The following is a 19865-nucleotide window of genomic DNA, read 5'->3' on the forward strand; positions in this document are numbered from 1 at the left end:
AGAGTTTGGACCAACTGCAGAGGGAGGGGACTCAGGAGGAGGACGAAGAGCAGGTGAAGAGCAGACAGAAGGCAGGAGGGTGAGCAGGGTATGTAGATTCTGGTGCCGGCATCTCGGGAGACTGCGGCTGCGGAGGCGGAGCAGGTGGAAGAGGACACCCGGATGAAGCCAGAGAGCAGACGAGCCAAGGCAATGGTGAGGATTCCGAGGGACATGGCGATGCCGACGGCTCTGGCAACCGAGACGCAGGCTGGGATCCAGAAGGCCGCGGTGGAGCCGGAGCGACAGAGGACCAAGGTGGAGCTGGAGGGAGTGAGGAGCCCAATGGAGCCAGAGGAACGAAGGGATGAGTCGAAGCCAGAGGAGTGTAGTCCCGAGGCAAGGGCAGGCCGACGAACGACCAAGGCGAAGCCGGGGGACGAGGAAGCCTGACGGAGCTGGTGGACTGTTGGGCCACGGTGGAAATGAGGGAGGTAGGAGCCAAGGTGGAGCTAATGGACCGACAGGCCGAAGTGGAGTCCTGGTTGCGGAGGTCGGAGGCGGAGACTGGGGATCCACCGACCCTGATGGAGTTGGCGACTGGCAGACCTGCGGCAAACATACGTCACCGAAGATGGACTGAGGGTGAGCTGAGGGGCTGACAGGAAGCAGTGGAGGCAGGGATGAGTGATGGATGATTGGAGGAGGCGGGAGAGGGAGGCTGGATGGGAGTTCAGAAACAGATACAGGCTCAGGAACAGATACAGGCTCAGACATGGTAGCGGCGTGGCATTAGCGGCCATCGTGGCTTAGGACTTTGGCGGTGAGGCAGCAGCCATCTTTGCCAAGGGCTCAGGCGGTGAGGCGGCGGCCATCTTAGCCAAGGGCTCAGGCGGTGAGGCAGTTGCCATCTTAGCCGAGGGTTCAGGCAGTGAGGCAGCGGCCATCTTTGCCGAGGGCTCAGGCGGTGAGGCGGCGGCCATCTTAGCCAAGGGCTCAGGCGGTGAGGCAGCGGCCATCTTAGCCGAGGGTTCAGGCGGTGAGGCAGCGGCCATCTTTGCCGAGGGCTCAGGCGGTGAGGCAGCAGGTATGACTTGAAGACATTCAGGCTGTGTGGCAAGGAAGATGGCTGGTGATGGTGGTTGAGTGACTAATTATCAGCCTCACCCACGGTGAAGGCTGAACCGTTCAACAACAGCACATGATCCAGGTATTGTATGAATGAACATGGTTTAGTGGCTGAAACTGGCTGGTACAGAGGAACATCCAGTCCAAGTCCAAACACGTTCTTTAGGATGTCATCTGTCCAGGAGAGCTGGTGTGAAATATCTAGAAACTCCTTCACATATTCTTCAATCGAGCAGCCATTCTGAAAACAGGTTAGTAGACGGTTGGGTTTTGATGGGTGCGGGAAATGCCCATATTTTGTGTTTAAAGTCCGGTATTCTGTAACGCTAAAATTCACAGAAGACGAAGACGATTCCAAGATTTATTAAACAAGTACTACTAAAAAAAAAAGCCAACAACACACAACAGTGTGGTATATGCACAATACCGGATGCTGAACTACTTCTTCTTTTCCTTTTATTGGCAATCGCACTTAACAGTGCATTACTGCCATCATCAGGTAGCTTGGATCAGAAACATTTCCTATATCTCTCAACATTTCTACCCGTAGTGCCGTTGAAGTGTGTGACAGGCCAGGATGAGTAATTAATGACAGAATTTTCATTTTTGATGTATAATAAAACTAATATGTGGACAGGACAAATGAACTTTTTACTCACCATAGACAGAAACACTGAATGTTTTTGTTGTCAGTATATTTCCACTTATCTTTACTTCATAAACTCCAGCATGTTTAGTTCTGGTGTTTGTGATGATCAGAGATCCAGTTTGATCGTCCAGCTTCAGTCTGTCTCTGAATCTCCCATCAGGAACATCATCACATGTGGAAAAGATTTCCTTCTTCTTTTTCATTTTAGCTATGAGACAGTTGTTAGCTCCAAATGTCCACAGTATGTCGTCGTCTTCATGTATTTCAGTAACATCAGTGTTTAGAGTAACAGAATCTCCCTCCATCACTGACACTGACTTCACTTCATCAGCACCAAACTCACCTGATGAACAAACAGATTTTACACAGATTACGGCCTCTGATGGTTTACAAAGCCTGAAATCAGCTGAAGTTTTTAAATGTGAATTTAAAAAAAACTCACAACAGCAGCAAACAGACAAAAGAAAATGAAAGGTGGGATACATGAACAGACAGATGTGTGTGAAGTAATAAAATTATTTTTATGGTGTTTTTAAAAGTCATCTGGCATAGAGCAAAATGAATGACACTACAAAGTCAGTTACAACATATTGATATTTTTAACACCTTGTGGATATGTGAACATATATATCAGTGCATAAAACATGTTTCTTGCACATTTTGATTAATTAATTTTATATTACTTTTGTTGTTTGTCATGGTTATCATTTTTAGAGATGGCTGGGGATATTTTAAAACACAAATTCATTTAAATACTGAAGATTTGAAAGTAGCTCACTGGAGGATTCTCTTTCTGAGCTTCCACTGGTTGAAATTACTATGGTAATGTCCATTATTTTCAATGATTTAACATCTGTGAAGAATGCTACTGTTATTAAGTCAAAATACATATTTAAAACTTACCAATCAAACGGCAGAAGCACAAACAGAACAAAACAAACATGTGAAACATTTTCTTCAGCTGCTCAGTGAACAGTCAGATCTAGTTAAACAATCCGCTGATAACCATCAATTTATTAATCTTGCATGCATATGAATCCTCCCACGACAGCGCTTGACCCTTCTAGTTCACACATGCACTCACCGAAAGTGTGTTATGATTTTATATATAACATATACATGTTCTTCTGTCTCTTAAGACGTAAACTATACCTAATAGTGGAAAACAGTCTTCATTTGATCATTTAACACTGATAATTATGATAATTATTCAAACGTAGTTTCCTTACTATGATAAATATGTAAAATTAGAATGGATTATTAAATGAATCTTCCTAAGTTTCATGTTTAGAGAGCCTATTATAAAGTTGATTTTAAAATATATTTTTTAATTCACTTCAAAATGGGGGGTGGGGGGACAAAATAGATCAAACAATCTGCCATTTCACATTGCCGGTCTTATCAGTTTGAGACACTAGCAGCTCAACTGAGTCAAACTGAAACCTGATGCAATCTGATTTCTATAGAAACATACTTTTATCTTTTGAGTGGACAACAATCTTGGCTATTCAGTGCATGTGCGTATAGTGTGTAAGCAAAGAGTTTCTTCCTGTCCTGCTGTTTATGAAACTTACAGTTGATACCCTCAAAGAACAGCTTTACAGCCTAATAATGTTTCAAAAACAGTCAAATCAGAGCTACAGGTCCAACTGCACACTTATCCATCATGCATCTTTGATAACGTACACATGTTGACAGCTAAACAAAACACTAAATAATACACCAGAAAAAAAGCAGTAAATTTGTGGTTTGTATGTTAGTCCTCTGTGTCGTCTTTTGGTAAGACATTGAAACCCTGATCTCTAGAGGCGTGCTATAGCAGCCTAGCAGCTGATGCTGGGTGTGGTCTTCAGCATCCTGGTTAGCATTGCCCTCCTCCCATGCTGAAGACCTGGGTTCGTATCCCACCTGGAGCATGTCAAATAGGAACGGTTACATTTGGTGCTGTGACCCGGATGGGAGTGAGGTTTAGGGGGGTGAGTGTAACGGATGTAGGCTAATAAAAGAGTGTAAACCTCATTCCCCTGATGAGAGGCGTGCTAGCGACTGCGGTCATTGTTATGCAACTTTTTTGAGAAGTCATATTTCTATAGCCCAGACATCATGATTAGAGCTGCTCATTGCAGTGTGTGTAGTTACAACATCTACCAGCAGGTGCTAATGTGATAAAAAAAATATTAAAGAGGATTGTACTCTGAGCTCTGTCTGAAAGGCCATTAGGTCAGACTCAAGTTCTCAATTACACTGAATAAATAACTTTGTTTGACAGGCAGTATTAACTAATGATAGTAAATGTAAAGTTACAGAACTCTGTCTGTGAAAGCTTAATGTTTAAATTCATCCAGAATGTAATTATCTTTCTTGCGGCTTCAAAACTTGCATCATGTGTTTGATGGTTATCTGAAATTCTCAATGTTATGTCTTATTTTATATGCTCTCTATGTATTTTTTCCCCCAAATCTAACATAAATTTAATCAAACATTACATGATACGCAGTCTAAAGATAAACTTTGTTTACCCTTGTATTAATTTATTAATCAATGACAGATGAACATAGGCTACTACAATATTTTAGTCGCTGCACTTTAAATACACGTCCATACTCATGTGCATAGCTATCTTGATGGGGACATTGTTTTTTTTTTTAAATACAGTTAGTTAAAATAACCTAACCCTTAAACTTATGACATATTTAGTTTAAGTGATTATTGCTGACTTTGTTTTTTTTATTAAAATACTATAATGTAGTGTTCAAAACTCTTTACCAGACAGTAGTCTAATTTAATAGTATTAATTCAATAAAATGATACGATGTTTTACAAACAGAACGCGACGAAAAGCCTAGGCTGCATGATAGAAAACGCCACACCCCCATTTCCTCGTCATCGCGCGCTCCTCAGGGAAGTTCGAAATGCTCCCTTTCACTTTAAACAACTCCGTCTCCATTAAAGCAGAAGAACAGAACATTTGTATGGATCGGAATTTGCGGTCATTTTTTTCCGTGTTGAAAATGGAAAAGTGTTGAAAATGAAACTTTTCATTCATTTGTTCTCAATGATCTTGTTTTTTCTCGACCGTGGTAAGACTTTGATTTGTTACTAATCTCTCTTCCGGGTCACCGATAAAATTATCAATATTCCATAGTCAATATTCGTAATGAGATATGAAAATACTTGGTTGTATGATTGAACAAATGTAGCTATGTAGGCATATAGGGAAAGGGGGCATTGTTGAAATCACAACACTTTTATATGTTTTTGTTTGACTTATTTAACTGATTTTTTCTCTAGGTGTTTTCGGTGTTGGATCAGACAGAGTGTCAGTGACAGTGATGGAGGGAGATTCAGTCACTCTAAACACTGGTGTTCAAACAAACCAACAAGAAGATATTAAATGGTATTTTAAAAACATTCGCATTGCTCATATCAGTGGAGATCTCAGTAAGATCTGTACAGATGTTCAGTGTAATGAAGGCACTGAGAGATTCAGAGACAGACTGAAGCTGGATCATCAGACTGGATCTCTGACCATCACAAACACCAGAAACACAGACTCTGGAGAATATCAACAACTAATCATCAGCAGCAGCAGAAACAGTAATAAGATCTTCAATGTTACTGTTCATGGTGAGTCATTAATGTTTATTATTTTAGTTTATATATAAACTAAACTGTAGTATAAATCACATTGTTAATATGTTTATTTATTTATTTTTTCAAATAAAATTAAACGTATTAAGTTATTTTCTTTACCTGTATATTAATTTGCATATATTATACAGTTAATCTCTTTACAAACTTGCTATTTAATGGCAGTTTTTAGAATTATCTCAGTTTACAGAATTAAACGTTTTGATTTAAAACTAAATAATTTCCATTTGCAAGCTATTGGTTTTAAGAGTATTTTAACAAGGAAGTTGCAGTTGAGCTCAGATTACATCGTCTAATCACACCACCTCTGATCTGCTGATTATTATCTGTTTAAATGAGAATAAAAATATGTAAAATGTGTAAAAGCACAAACCATGCATAAATGGTTCTTTTCAGATCAATAGTTAAGAAAGGGCTTGTGCAATCACATTCATGTGCAGTTCTTTTGTAGTTTGTTTTCCCCAAAAAGATCCTCCAGCATCTGTTGGTTTGTGTTTCAGGAGTTTCTGCTTCTGAACTATATGAAGTGAATAAACAGGAGGGAGAATCTGTCACTTTAGATTCTGGTGAAATAAGAAAACCAAGTGATGTGATGTCTTGGTATTTTAATGATACTCTCATCGCTGAAATCACTGGAGATCCAAATAAAACCTGTACAGATGTTCAGTGTGAAGATAGTGATGAGAGATTCAGAGACAGACTGAAGCTGGATCATCAGACTGGATCTCTGACCATCATGAACATCACAAACACAGACTCTGGAGAATATAAACTACTGATTTTCATCATCAACAACAGCAGCTTCAGCATCACTAGAGTGAAGAGATTCAATCTTACTGTCATTGGTGAGTGTATAATTCAGTTATCAATGCATTTCCATTGAGAACTTAAAAAAAACAGTTCAGTATTTAGAAATCAACCCAATAAATGTTGGCTTATGGACAGTTTATAAAAAGCAAGCTTTGACCTAATAACACATTGACTAATGTTTACATGAAACAAATACATCATATTATTTTTCCTGTGAACAGTGTTTACTGTTGAGTTCACAGTGCTAATGCTGTTTTAACTGCTGTTGTTAAAAACATATTATTACAATGTTACGTACTGGATGGATTATCAGTCACTCTCTCGTAATGATGACTGAATGTCTTTATCTGTTTCAGATTCAGGTTTGTCTTCAGGTGTTGTAGCAGGAATATGTGTTGGTGTTGTTATCCTGGTGGCGGTGGCTGTAGCTGTAACTGCTGGTGTGGTGAAACAAAGTAAAAACAAAGCATATAAAAACCCACATCAGAATGTAAGTATTACATACAGCTGATTTAACAAGATATATGAGATTTACTATGTAAAAATCATTTAAAAGAACAGTTAAAGGAATACATTTTTATATTATTAAATAATTACAATTCTTTTTTTTTAACATATAGGGTTGTGAAAGTTATGTTCTGTTTTGTTGTTTTATCAACATGGTGTTTTGGTTTCCCTGTTTGCCTATCTGCTTGCCTGTGTTCCCTGTGCTCATTTACGGTGGCCGAGAGAACTCAAAAAACACATGCGAATAGAAAAACAAATAGAAAAATAGAAAAAAAAATAGAAAAGGGTGTTTTTTCTATTTGCATGTGTTTTCTTCAATTGCAGTGCATTGAGCTCTCTCGGCCACCGTAATTATCAGTTACCATAGCTTCTGATTTACGCACCTGTTCTGTTTTATTTTGATTTCTCTCTCTCTGTATTTCAGCCCTCAGTTCTTTCAGTTCATTGTCTCGTGTTGTTAATATTTTCGGGACATGTTTGTGTTCATACAGAAGGCATTCTCTAGAAATTCTATGGCAATTTTCTGGGATCAACGCTGTGTGAAAGGGGCTTTGGCTTGTTGAATACGTCTTTAATTACACAGTTCCTTGAATATAGCAATTAAAGACTTATTCTAGTAATTCTTCAGCATCATGCGATTTGTGCAACCAAGGGTGTAACATAAATGTACATTGTTAATAGTTATCTTTTTTTGTCCTTTATTTTATCCTATATTTTAACAGTATTAACACTACAGAAACATATGTTTACAGGTGAGGCAGTGTCAAAACTATAAAAAACAATAATAACTCCCTAATAAATTAAATAACAATTAATAGAGAAACAATGCAACTTCTTTCAGAGAGCAAGTGTCTTATTAGAAAACAGCAATACAGGAGTTCAAGAATTTTAGATGCAAAATTGAAATCATTATACTTCACTTTTTTATTACTGTATACTAGTACAGAAGATTACAGTGCAGTTTAAGACATAGTGTTAAACATTTAGTAAAAGAAAACCTCTGTACAAACAACTGGAAAAAACACAATTCCAATTCTATTAATCCTCCTCATTTCTTTGAACCTTTTGTGAATCTGTGTTGTCTTGCAGGATGGGTAACAAGATGAGAAAGATGCCCTAAACTAAAGGATCAGATCAAGAGAGACAATAAAACAATCATTTAAAAGGACACTAAAGTGACTAAGAAAATAAAGGAGGATCAGCTGAAACTCTCATCGTTTCCAGTGGACGATGCCAATACCAGTCAGATTTCACTTATTACATACCAATTTAAATATGACATCAAAAACTGATTTCGTATCATTTGTTTTTTTAGTGATTTAAATGATAAACTAACTGTGTTTTTATTTACAAATACCTCAAGACTGGTATTATAACCAAGATTTTTCTCTAACACAAGGAAAGTCTGCATTACTGATACTAAAGGTGTTTTTACTGGTGTTGTTGCTGTTACTGGAAAAGTATTGTATCCTTGTGTTGCAAAAGATTATAGTTTAACCACTAACACTAACCCGTAGTCATTCACCTTCATCAGAAAACATTGGTTGAACAACTATGAAAAGCATGGATTTTTATATGTTTATACTGTAGGTAAAGTTGGTGAAACACTTTGCTGAGTGTATTTATTATATCCAGGGATGCATATATGACACAGGCTGTGTTAAACTTTGTTACGCTGGCGTTAAACGTGAGAAATACTTAATGTGACATTTGTCAGGAGGAGTGTTACAGCAAAATTTACACACAAATGTGTTTATACTTGATAATACAATGCAATTAAATTATAGTAAGTTTTCATACAGTTAGTATATTTTTATCTTTATCGTTGAAATGTGCAAAAATGTGTCCGTCTTCTTACCTGAAGTTGAGAACAAACATCTGAGACATTTTATGAGGTGCTGATTCATTCTTTCATTTTGTCTGTTGGCATGTGAGGCGATGAAGACCTGTTGTGTTATTTGTCTGTTTTGTTTTTTTTTTCATCTTTTGTCTTTTTCAGTTTTTATGAATGAAATAGCCTATGTTCAGCTGTGATCGTTGTGTGTGATTGTTTTAAACTCATGGCATTATTGTATTTTGCAGCTGTTTTTGAGTGGTAGAATAGTATCACTGTTTGATTAAAATGATTGCCTTCACTTTAATACTTTGTCCAGTCTAGCCTTCAGCTTTAACGTCAGCTCCAGTTTTTCTTGGTTCTTTCGTTTGACAGCATTCTTGTTCTCTTGTTCTTTTTTTTGGATTTGTCTTTCAGCTGGTGGTAATCAATGTATAAAGCCTCAATAGAGGTGTCTCATGATGTTTATTACAAGGTAAATATTTTTTTTAAAAGTAATTCAAGGCTAATATATACTAAAGTATATATTTTTAACCAAACATCAACAAGAACTGGACATGAACGTTGTAGTTTTACAAACACTAAAGTTTTTTAATAAGCTGTTTTAGTAAGACAACTGTTGTTTGCACTCTGGACAGAATATTTCCTGGATGCAAGAAACAAGGAAGTGAACTTGAAAAATCTTTGAATGTTCATTATACATATTAATAACATGATTCATTCATGAAGGCTGGAATCTGTTTGTCTCTAAAATATTTTTGTGTGTGTTACCAGAAATAACTAAGCTAATATTGAATCATAGAGTTATACATTATTTTAACACTCATGCACTAAACTTTTACCAACAGTTATTAGTGATTGTTACTACAGTAAAACTGGGATCAGACAACACTCAGAAAAGAAATGAAAAACATCTAACACTGTTTAAAGAAGATTCCACAGTAAAATATGATTTTATAGTAGGAACAATCACTGTAGTATCTGGGGGAAATGATTAGCATTGTCATCTGCTTTATGGTTTTTCACAATTAATGCATAGTTTTCTTTAACAAGTTATGAACACAATGCTTAACTCTAAAAGTGATGCTTGAAACACATACTGACAGCTCACGTACTTCACTGCGGTCAAGCCAGCCGCGGTTTGAAAATACACGGTCAAGCCAGCCGCCAAAAAAAAAAAAGCGTGTGCGCCTATTACTGTGAATACGGTAATTTCAGTAACAGCAGAGAGAACGCGCTTTCAGAGCGCTTAAGTTGCCCAGATCTCTCTCTCTCTCTCTCTCTCTCTCTCTCTCTCTCTCTCTCTCTCTCTCTCTCTCTATCTATCTATCTATCTTTTTTCTTTCTTTTTTTCTCTTTCTCTCTCTTTTTTCTTCTTTATCTATCTATCTATCTATCTATCTATCTATCTATCTGTCTATCTTTTTTCTTTCTTTTTTCTCTTTCTCTCTCTTTCTTTTTTCTTCTTTTTCTATCTATCTATCTATCTATCTATCTATCTATCTATCTATCTATCTATCTTTTTTCTTTCTTTTCTCTCTCTCTCTCTTTCTTTCTTTCTTTCTTTTTTTCTATCTTTTTCTTCTTTATCTATCTATCTATCTATCTATCTATCTATCTATCTATCTATCTTTTTTCTTTCTTTTTTCTCTTTCTCTTTTCTTTTTGTCTTCTTTTTTCTATCTTTTTCTTCTCTCTCTCTTTCTTTTTTCTTTTTCTATCTATCTATCTATCTATCTATCTATCTATCTATCTATCTATCTATCTATCTATCTATCTATCTATCTATCTATCTTTTTTCTTTCTTTTCTCTCTCTCTCTCTCTCTTTCTTTCTTTCTTTCTTTTTTTCTATCTTTTTCTTCTTTATCTATCTATCTATCTATCTATCTATCTATCTATCTATCTTTTTTCTTTCTTTTTTCTCTTTCTCTTTTCTTTTTGTCTTCTTTTTTCTATCTTTTTCTTCTCTCTCTCTTTCTTTTTTCTTTTTCTATCTATCTATCTATCTATCTATCTATCTATCTATCTATCTATCTTTTTTCTTTCTTTTTTCTATCTTTTTTCTATCTTTTTCTTATCTATCTATCTATCTATCTATCTATCTATCTATCTATCTATCTATCTATCTATCTATCTTTTTTCTTTCTTTTCTCTCTCTCTCTCTCTCTCTCTCTTTCTTTCTTTCTTTCTTTCTTTTTTTCTATATTTTTCTTCTTTATCTATCTATCTATCTATCTATCTATCTATCTATCTATCTTTTTTTCTTTCTTTTTTCTCTTTCTCTTTTCTTTTTGTCTTCTTTTTTCTATCTTTTTCTTCTCTCTCTCTTTCTTTTTTCTTTTTCTATCTATCTATCTATCTATCTATCTATCTATCTTTTTTCTTTCTTTTTTCTCTTTCTCTTTTCTTTTTGTCTTCTTTTTTCTATCTTTTTCTTCTCTCTCTCTTTCTTTTTTCTTCTTTTTCTATCTATCTATCTATCTATCTATCTATCTATCTATCTATCTATCTATCTATCTGTGAGAGACGATATAATAAGATGCCATATTTCGAGAGTTTCTGTACTTTACTCTGTTATCCTTTTAATTTACACTCATGTTGTCTTTGCAAGTTGTGTATTTCTTTGACTAATGTTTTTTTTTTCTTTATAGGTCACATCTAGAGAATTTTTATGTAGAGGTTTACAACATAATTATTTGCAAAAAAAAGCAGTAAAATAAAGTATACATTCTTTCTAAATACATCTTTTGTTTTTGTTTTCATATATTTTTTTTACTACATTAAAAGTTTCTGAAATTCAATGTCCCATTTTACTGTAGCATTTTGGAGATACGTCAATTTATTCGACTTTGGAGGCCTATAAAGACCTCATTTCTAATAAGTAGAAAAAACTAATGGTCAGTTCTTACAGGGGACGTCCCATACAGTATGCACACCTCATATCAAAACATTTTACTGCAGCATTTTGGAGTTATTTCACATTTTACTACTTCAGAGGCCTATAAAGACCTCATTTCTAATAAGTAGAAAAAACTAATGGTAATTTCTTATAGGGGACATCCCATACAGTATGCACGCCTCATATCAAAACATTTTACTGCAGCATTTTGGAGTTATTTCACATTTTACTACTTCAGAGGCCTATAAAGACCTTATTTCAAATAAGTAGAAAAAACTAATGGTCAGTTCTTATAGGGGACGTCCCATACAGTATGCACACCTCATATCAAAGCATTTTACTGTAGCATTTTGGAGTTATTTCACATTTTACTACTTCAGAGGCCTATAAAGACCTCATTTCTAATAAGTAGAAAAAACTAATGGCCATTTCTTATAGGGGACGTCCCATACGGTATGTACACCTCATATCAAAACATTTTACTGCAGCATTTTGGAGTTATTTCACATTTTACTACTTCAGAGGCCTATAAAGACCCCATTTCTAATAAGTAGAAAAAACTAATGGTCAGTTCTTATAGGGGACGTCCCATACAGTATGCACACCTCATATCAAAATATTTTACTGCAGCATTTTGGAGTTATTTCACATTTTACTACTTTAGAGGCCTATAAAGACCTCATTTCTAATAAGTAGAAAAAACGAATGGCCATTTCTTATAGGGGACGTCCCATACAGTATGCACACCTCATATCAAAGCATTTTACTGCAGCATTTTGGAGTATTGTCACATTTTACTACTTCAAAGGCCTATAAAGACCTCATTTCTAATAAGTAGAAAAAACGAATGGCCATTTATTATAGGGGACGTCCCATACAGTATGCACACCTCATATCAAAACATTTTACTGCAGCATTTTGGAGTTATTTCACATTTTACTACTTCAGAGGCCTATAAAGACCTCATTTCTAATAAGTAGAAAAAACGAATGGCCATTTCTTATAGGGGACGTCCCATACAGTATGCACACCTCATATCAAAGCATTTTACTGCAGCATTTTGGAGTTATGTCACATTTTGCTACTTTAGAGGCCTATAAAGACCTTATTTCTAATAAGTAGAAAAAACTAATGGTCATTTCTTATAGGGGACGTCCCATACAGTATGCACGCCTCATATCAAAACATTTTACTGCAGCATTTTGGAGTTATTTCACATTTTACTACTTCAGAGGCCTATAAAGACCTCATTTCTAATCAGTAGAAAAAAGCAATGGCCATTTCTTATAGGGGAAGTCCCATACAGTATGTACACCTCATATCAAAACATTGTACTGCAGCATTTTGGAGTTATTTCACATTTTACTACTTCAGAGGCCTATAAAGACCTCATTTCTAATAAGTAGAAAAAACTAATGGCCATTTCTTATAGGGGACGTCCCATACAGTATGCACACCTCATATCAAACTATTTTACTGCAGCATTTTGGAGTTATGTCAAATTTTACTACTTTAGAGGCCTATAAAACCCTAATTTCTAATAAGTAGAAAAAACTAATGGTCAGTTCTTATAGGGGACGTCCCATACAGTATGCACACCTCATATCAAAGCATTTTACTGCAGCATTTTGGAGTTATGTCACATTTTGCTACTTTAGAGGCCTATAAAGATCTCATTTCTAATAAGTAGAAAAAAACAAATGGCCATTTCTTATAGGGGACGCCCCATACAGTATGTACACCTCATAACAAACTATTTTACTGCAGCATTTTGGAGTTATGTTAAATTTTACTACTTTAGAGGCCTATAAAAACCTCATTTCTAATAAGTAGAAAAAAGTAATGGTCAGTTCTTATAGGGGACGTCCCATACAGTATACACACCTCATATCAAAACATTTTACTGCAGCATTTTGGAGTAACTTCACATTTTACTACTTCAGAGGCCTATAAAGACCTCATTTCTAATAAGAAGAAAAAAGTAATGGTCAGTTTTTACAGGGGACGTCCCATACAGCACACCTCATATCAAAACATTTTACTGCAGCATTTTGGAGTTTTGTCACATTTTACTACTTCAGAGGCCTATAAAGACCTTATTTCTAATAAGTAGAGGTCAGTTCTTATAGGGGACGTCCCATACAGTATGCACACCTCATATCAAAACATTTTACTGCAGCAATTTGGAGTTTTGGACAACAAAGCCAGTCCCATTTACAACCCAGTTCCCAGCCAAGATCACCCAGACTGTGAGGATCAGCAGCATGAGCCCACCGAAAGCAGCGAGAATGAATTCACTTGTCCCGTCCAACCTCCCTCTCCCACCACCTCTCCAAACCACTTGTAATAAGTGTGTATGTTTCCTCAGTATCTGTATGTTTCTGCAGTCCCAAGACACTCCTGCCACCCAGTCATCTCCTCCTCCCATTTGTCCCGCAGTGCATCTCAGCCTCCTCTCAGTGGCACGGCTACATCTTGGGCCTGCTGGGAGCCATCTCCTCCTGGGAGTGTGGAGACTGTGGCTCCGCCTCCAGCCTCTGAGTGCTCCGCCTCCACTCCACCTCTACCCGTCGCCCTGGCTCCTGTGCTCTTACCACCCTCGACTCCAACGTGGACCATTGGCCATTCGGCCCCGCCGGCCTCGCCGGGCTCCCTCGGCACGTCGGCTCCACTTGGGTTGGTCATCGCACCACTTTTGCCATGGACTTGTGGCCCATTTATTGCCCTGTGGCCCTCCACCTCTTCAGCTTTGGCTAGCCCCGCACTCCCTCAGGCTCCACCTTCACATATGGTCGCTCCAGCTCAGCCTCTAACCTCAGGATCCCTGCTTCCACCTTAGGGGGTCGTCGCTGCTGCCCAGCCACGGTCGCATAGGTCTTTGTGTCTCACTGCCTCATGGCTTCTCTGGCTACGCTGTGTGCTCCACATCCATCACTGTCGTCACCACCGGCAGTCCCCATGGTGGCGTCTGGACTCTTCACTCCATGGCTACTGCCTCCTGCGCCGCCGCCGTGGGAGGCAGTCCTGGCTGTGGTCTAATTATTGGAAATGAGGTCTTTATACACCTCTAAAGTAGTAAAATGTTAAATAACTCCAAATTGCTGCAGTAAAATATTTTGATATGAGGCGTGTATACTGTATGGGACGTCCCCTATAAGAACTGACCATTAGTTTTTTCTACTTATTAGAAATTAGGTGTTTATAGGCCTCTAAAGTAGTAAAATGTGACAAAACTCAAAAATGCTGCATTAAAATGCTTTGATATGAGGTGTGCATACTGTATGGGACGTCCCCTGTAAAAACTGACCATTACTTTTTTCTACTTATTAGAAATGAGGTCTTTATATGCCTCTGATAGTAAAATGGAACATATCTCCAAAATGCTACAGTAAAATGTTTTGTTATGAGGTGTACATATTGTATGGGACGTTCCCTATAAGAAATGGCCATTACTTTTTTCTACTTATTAGAAATAAGGCCTTTACAGGCCTCTGAAGTAGTAAAATGTGACATATCTCCAAAATGCTGCAGTAAAATAGTTTGTTATGAGGTGTACTGACTGTATGGGACGTTCCCTATAAGAAATGGCCATTCGTTTTTTCTACTTATTAGAAATAAGGTCTTTATAGGCCTCTAAAGTAGTAAAATGTGACATATTTCCAAAATGCTGCAGTAAAATAGTTTGTTATGAGGTGTACTGACTGTATGGGACGTCCCCTATAAGAAATGGTCATTAGTTTTTTCTACTTATTAGAAATGAGGTCTTTATGGGCCTCTAAAGTAGTAAAATGTGAAATAAATCCAAAATGCTGCAGTAAAATGTTTTGATATGAGGCGTGCATACTGTATGGGAAGTCCCCTATAAGAAATGGCCATTCGTTTTTTCTACTTATTAGAAATGAGGTCTTTATAGGCCTCTGAAGTAGTAAAATGTACAAAACTCCAAAATGCTGCAGTAAAATGTATTGATATGAGGTGTGCATACTGTATGGGACGTCCCCTATAAGAAATGGCCATTCGTTTTTTCTACTTATTAGAAATTAGGTTTTTATAGGCCTCTGAAGTAGTAAAATGTGACAAAACTCCAAAACGCTACAGTAAAATGCTTTGATATGAGGTGTGCATACCGTATGGGACGTCCCCTATAAGAACTGACCATTAGTTTTTTCTACTTATAAGAAATGAGATGTTTATGGGCCTCTGAAGTAGTAAAATGTGACAAAACTCCAAAATGCTGCAGTAAAATGTATTGATATGAGGTGTGCATACTGTATGGGACGTCCCCTATAAGAAATGGCCATTAGTTTTTTCTACTTATTAGAAATGAGGTCTTTATAGGCCTCTGAAGTAGTAAAATTTGACATAACTCCAAAATGCTGCAGTAAAATTCTTTGATATGAGGTGTGCATACTGTATGGGACGTCCCCTGTAAAAACTGACCATTACTTTTTTCTACTTATTAGAAATTAGGTTTTTATAGGCCTCTAAAGTAGTAAAATGTGACAAAACTCCAAAACGCTACAGTAAAATGTTTTGATATGAGGTGTGCATACCGTATGGGACGTCCCCTATAAGAACTGACCATTAGTTTTTTCTACTTATTAGAAATGAGATGTTTATGGGCCTCTGAAGTAGTAAAATGTGACAAAACTCCAAAATGCTACAGTAAAATGTTTTGATATGTGGTGTGCATACCGTATGGGACGTCCCCTATAAGAACTGACCATTAGTTTTTTCTACTTATTAGAAATGAGGTCTTTATAGGCCTCTAAAGTAGTAAAATGTGACAAAACTCCAAAACGCTACAGTAAAATGCTTTGATATAAGGTGTGCATACTGTATGGGACGTCCCCTATAAGAACTGACCATTAGTTTTTTCTACTTATTAGAAATGAGGTCTTTATAGGCCTCTGAAGTAGTAAAATGTTACAAAACTCCAAAATGCTGCAGTAAAATGTATTGATATGAGGTGTGCATACTGTATGGGACGTCTCCTATAAGAACTGACCATTAGTTTTTTCTACTTATTAGAAATGAGGTCTTTATAGGCCTCTGAAGTAGTAAAATGTTACAAAACTCCAAAATGCTGCAGTAAAATGTATTGATATGAGGTGTGCATACTGTATGGGACGTCTCCTATAAGAAATGGCCATTAGTTTTTTCTACTTATTAAAAATGAGGTCTTTATAGGCCTCTGAAGTAGTAAAATGTTACAAAACTCCAAAATGCTGCAGTAAAATGTTTTGATATGAGGTGTGCATACCGTATGGGACGTCCCCTATAAGAACTGACCATTCGTTTTTTCTACTTATTAGAAATGAGGTCTTTATAGGCCTCTAAAGTAGTAAAATGTGACAAAACTCCAAAACGCTACAGTAAAATGCTTTGATATAAGGTGTGCATACTGTATGGGACGTCCCCTATAAGAACTGACCATTAGTTTTTTCTACTTATTAGAAATGAGGTCTTTATAGGCCTCTGAAGTAGTAAAATGTTACAAAACTCCAAAATGCTGCAGTAAAATGTATGGATATGAGGTGTGCATACTGTATGGGACGTCCCCTATAAGAAATGGCCATTCGTTTTTTCTACTTATTAGAAATAAGGTCTTTATAGGCCTCTGAAGTAGTAAAATGTTACAAAATTCCAAAATGCTGCGGTAAAATGTTTTGATATGAGGCGTGCATACTGTATGGGACGTCCCCTATAAGAACTGACCATTAGTTTTTTCTACTTATTAGAAATAAGGTCTTTATAGGCCTCTGAAGTAGTAAAATGTGACAAAACTCCAAAACGCTACAGTAAAATGCTTTGATATGAGGTGTGCATACTGTATGGGACGTCCCCTATAAGAACTGACCATTAGTTTTTTCTACTTATTAGAAATAAGGTCTTTATAGGCCTCTGAAGTAGTAAAATGTGACATTTCTCCAAAATGCTGCAGTAAAATGTTTTGATATGAGGTGTGCATACTGTATGGGACGTCCCCTATAAGAAATGACCATTCGTTTTTTCTACTTATTAGAAATGAGGTCTTTATAGGCCTCTGAATTAGTAAAATGTCAAATAACTCCAAAATACTGCAGTAAAATGTTTTGATATGAGGCGTGCATACTGTATGGGACGTCCCCTATAAGAACTGACCATTAGTTTTTTCTACTTATTAGAAATGAGGTCTTTAAAGGCCTCTAAAGTAGTAAAATGTGACAAAACTCCAAAACGCTAGTAAAATGCTTTGATATGAGGTGTGCATACTGTATGGGACGTCCCCTATAAGAACTGACCATTAGTTTTTTCTACTTATTAGAATTGAGGTGTTTATGGGCCTCTGAAGTTGTAAAATTTGACAAAACTCCAAAATGCTGCAGTAAAATGTTTTGATATGAGGCGTGCATACTGTATGGGACGTCCCCTATAAGAACTTACCATTAGTTTTTTTCTACTTATTAGAAATAAGGTCTTTATATGCCTCTGGAGTAGTAAAATGTGAAATAACTCCAAAATGCTGCAGTAAAATGTATTGATATGAGGTGTGCATACTGTATGGGACGTCCCCTATAAGAAATGGCCATTACTTTTTTCTACTTATTAGAAATGGGGTCTTTATAGGCCTCTGAAGTAGTAAAATGTGAAATAACTCCAAAATGCTGCAGTAAAATGTTTTGATATGAGGCGTGCATACTGTATGGGACGTCCCCTATAAGAAATGGCCATTCGTTTTTTCTACTTATTAGAAATGAGGTCTTTATAGGCCTCTAAAGTAGTAAAATGTTACAAAACTCCAAAATGCTGCAGTAAAATGTTTTGATATGAGGTGTGCATACTGTATGAGACGTCCCCTGTAAGAACTGACCATTAGTTTTTTCTACTTATTTGAAATAAGGTCTTTATAGGCCTCTGAAGTAGTCAAATGTGAAATAACTCCAAAATGCTGCAGTAAAATGTTTTGATATGAGGTGTGCATACTGTATGGGACGTCCCCTGTGTAAGACTGAAAATACTGATTGGGGCCTGGTCTAAGGGACAAAATGGCCCTGCTGGCTAATTAACATTCGACCTCCCCCATACAGCCTTTCTTCCCCTCAGAAACAAAGAACTCACACAAGAACTTGGTTTAATGTGAATGTTTATCAATGACTGATATGTTTTTGGTGTCATTTGAAATGTCTCAAAGTGAGTGGTACAGATATCTCATATCCAGATAGATAACATAAAAGGTAATAAGGTTTATAGAAGTTTAGAGAAAACTGGTTAAGCCATTTGAGAGTGGTTTTCCCCATCCCCCATGTCACCTGGCCAAACAGTATAAAGGAAGGTGTGCTCTGACTCTCGGGGCTCTTCTTCTTGGCTGGACACGAATTGGAATAGGTGGTCTCTTTCTCTCTCTTTCTCTCTCTCTCTCTTTCTCCCTCTCTTTCTCTCTCTCTTTCCCTTTCTCTCTCTCTATCAGGTACAAGCTGGGTAAGATTATTTGGTGTAACCAATGTATAACCATGTTCTAGATATTTGAATTGATTGTGGAATTAATCTCTGATATCTGAAACATTAAAATGTTACATTTGATTATTCTACCTGATCTTGACATTGTTCCTTTAATGGTTAAAAGGAATAGTCAAACATTCGCTCACTTTTAGTGAGGCCCAGATATTATTAAAACCTTTCATTTATGGAGTCAGATGAATTAACGAGAGAATACATAACTAAATGTATTGTAAATTTAACCAACCAATACTTTGCACGAGTAAGGACAGAACACGTGATAACCTTCCCTGTGTATTGGCGGACCGGCATATTGGACCAATTTCACGGGCCTTACACCTGTAAGAACTGACCATTAGTTTTTTCTACTTATTTGAAATAAGGTCTTTATAGGCCTCTGAAGTAGTCAAATGTGAAATAACTCCAAAATGCTGCAGTAAAATGTTTTGATATGAGGCGTGCATACTGTATGGGACGTCCCCTATAAGAACTTACCATTCGTTTTTTTCTACTTATTAGAAATAAGGTCTTTATATGCCTCTGGAGTAGTAAAATGTGACATATCTCCAAAACGCTACAGTAAAATGTTTTGTTATGAGGTGTGTATACTGTATGGGACGTACCCTATAAGAACTGACCATTAGTTTTTTCTACTTATTAGAAATGAGGTCTTTATAGGCCTCTGAAGTCGAATAAATTGACGTATCTCCAAAATGCTACAGTAAAATGGGACATTGAATTTCAGAAACTTTTAATGTAGTAAAAAATATATATGAAAACAAAAAAGATGTATTTAGAAAGAATGTATACTTTATTTTACTGCTTTTTTTGCAAATAATTATGTTGTAAACCTCTAAATAAAAATTCTCTAGATGTGACCTATAAAGAAAAAAAAAAAACATTAGTCAAAGAAATACACAACTTGCAA

General features: G+C 36.7%; 1 protein-coding gene across 1 annotated transcript; it reads left to right on the top strand.

The window, feature by feature from the left end:
• The first annotated feature begins 4646 nt into the window (after positions 1-4646).
• On the top strand, positions 4647-9282 carry LOC311084656 (uncharacterized protein). Its single transcript, XM_084116841.1, has 5 exons — positions 4647-4836; positions 5048-5383; positions 5908-6252; positions 6574-6707; positions 7814-9282. Exons 1-5 carry the CDS (start codon positions 4785-4787, stop codon positions 7820-7822), a joined length of 876 nt encoding a protein of 291 aa, XP_083972967.1. The 5' UTR covers positions 4647-4784; the 3' UTR covers positions 7823-9282.
• Positions 9283-19865: the final 10583 nt, after the last annotated feature.

The sequence above is a fragment of the Abramis brama genome, assembly GCF_963993115.1.
Source record: "Abramis brama genome assembly, chromosome: 6".
Classification (NCBI taxonomy): Eukaryota; Metazoa; Chordata; class Actinopteri; order Cypriniformes; family Leuciscidae; genus Abramis; species Abramis brama.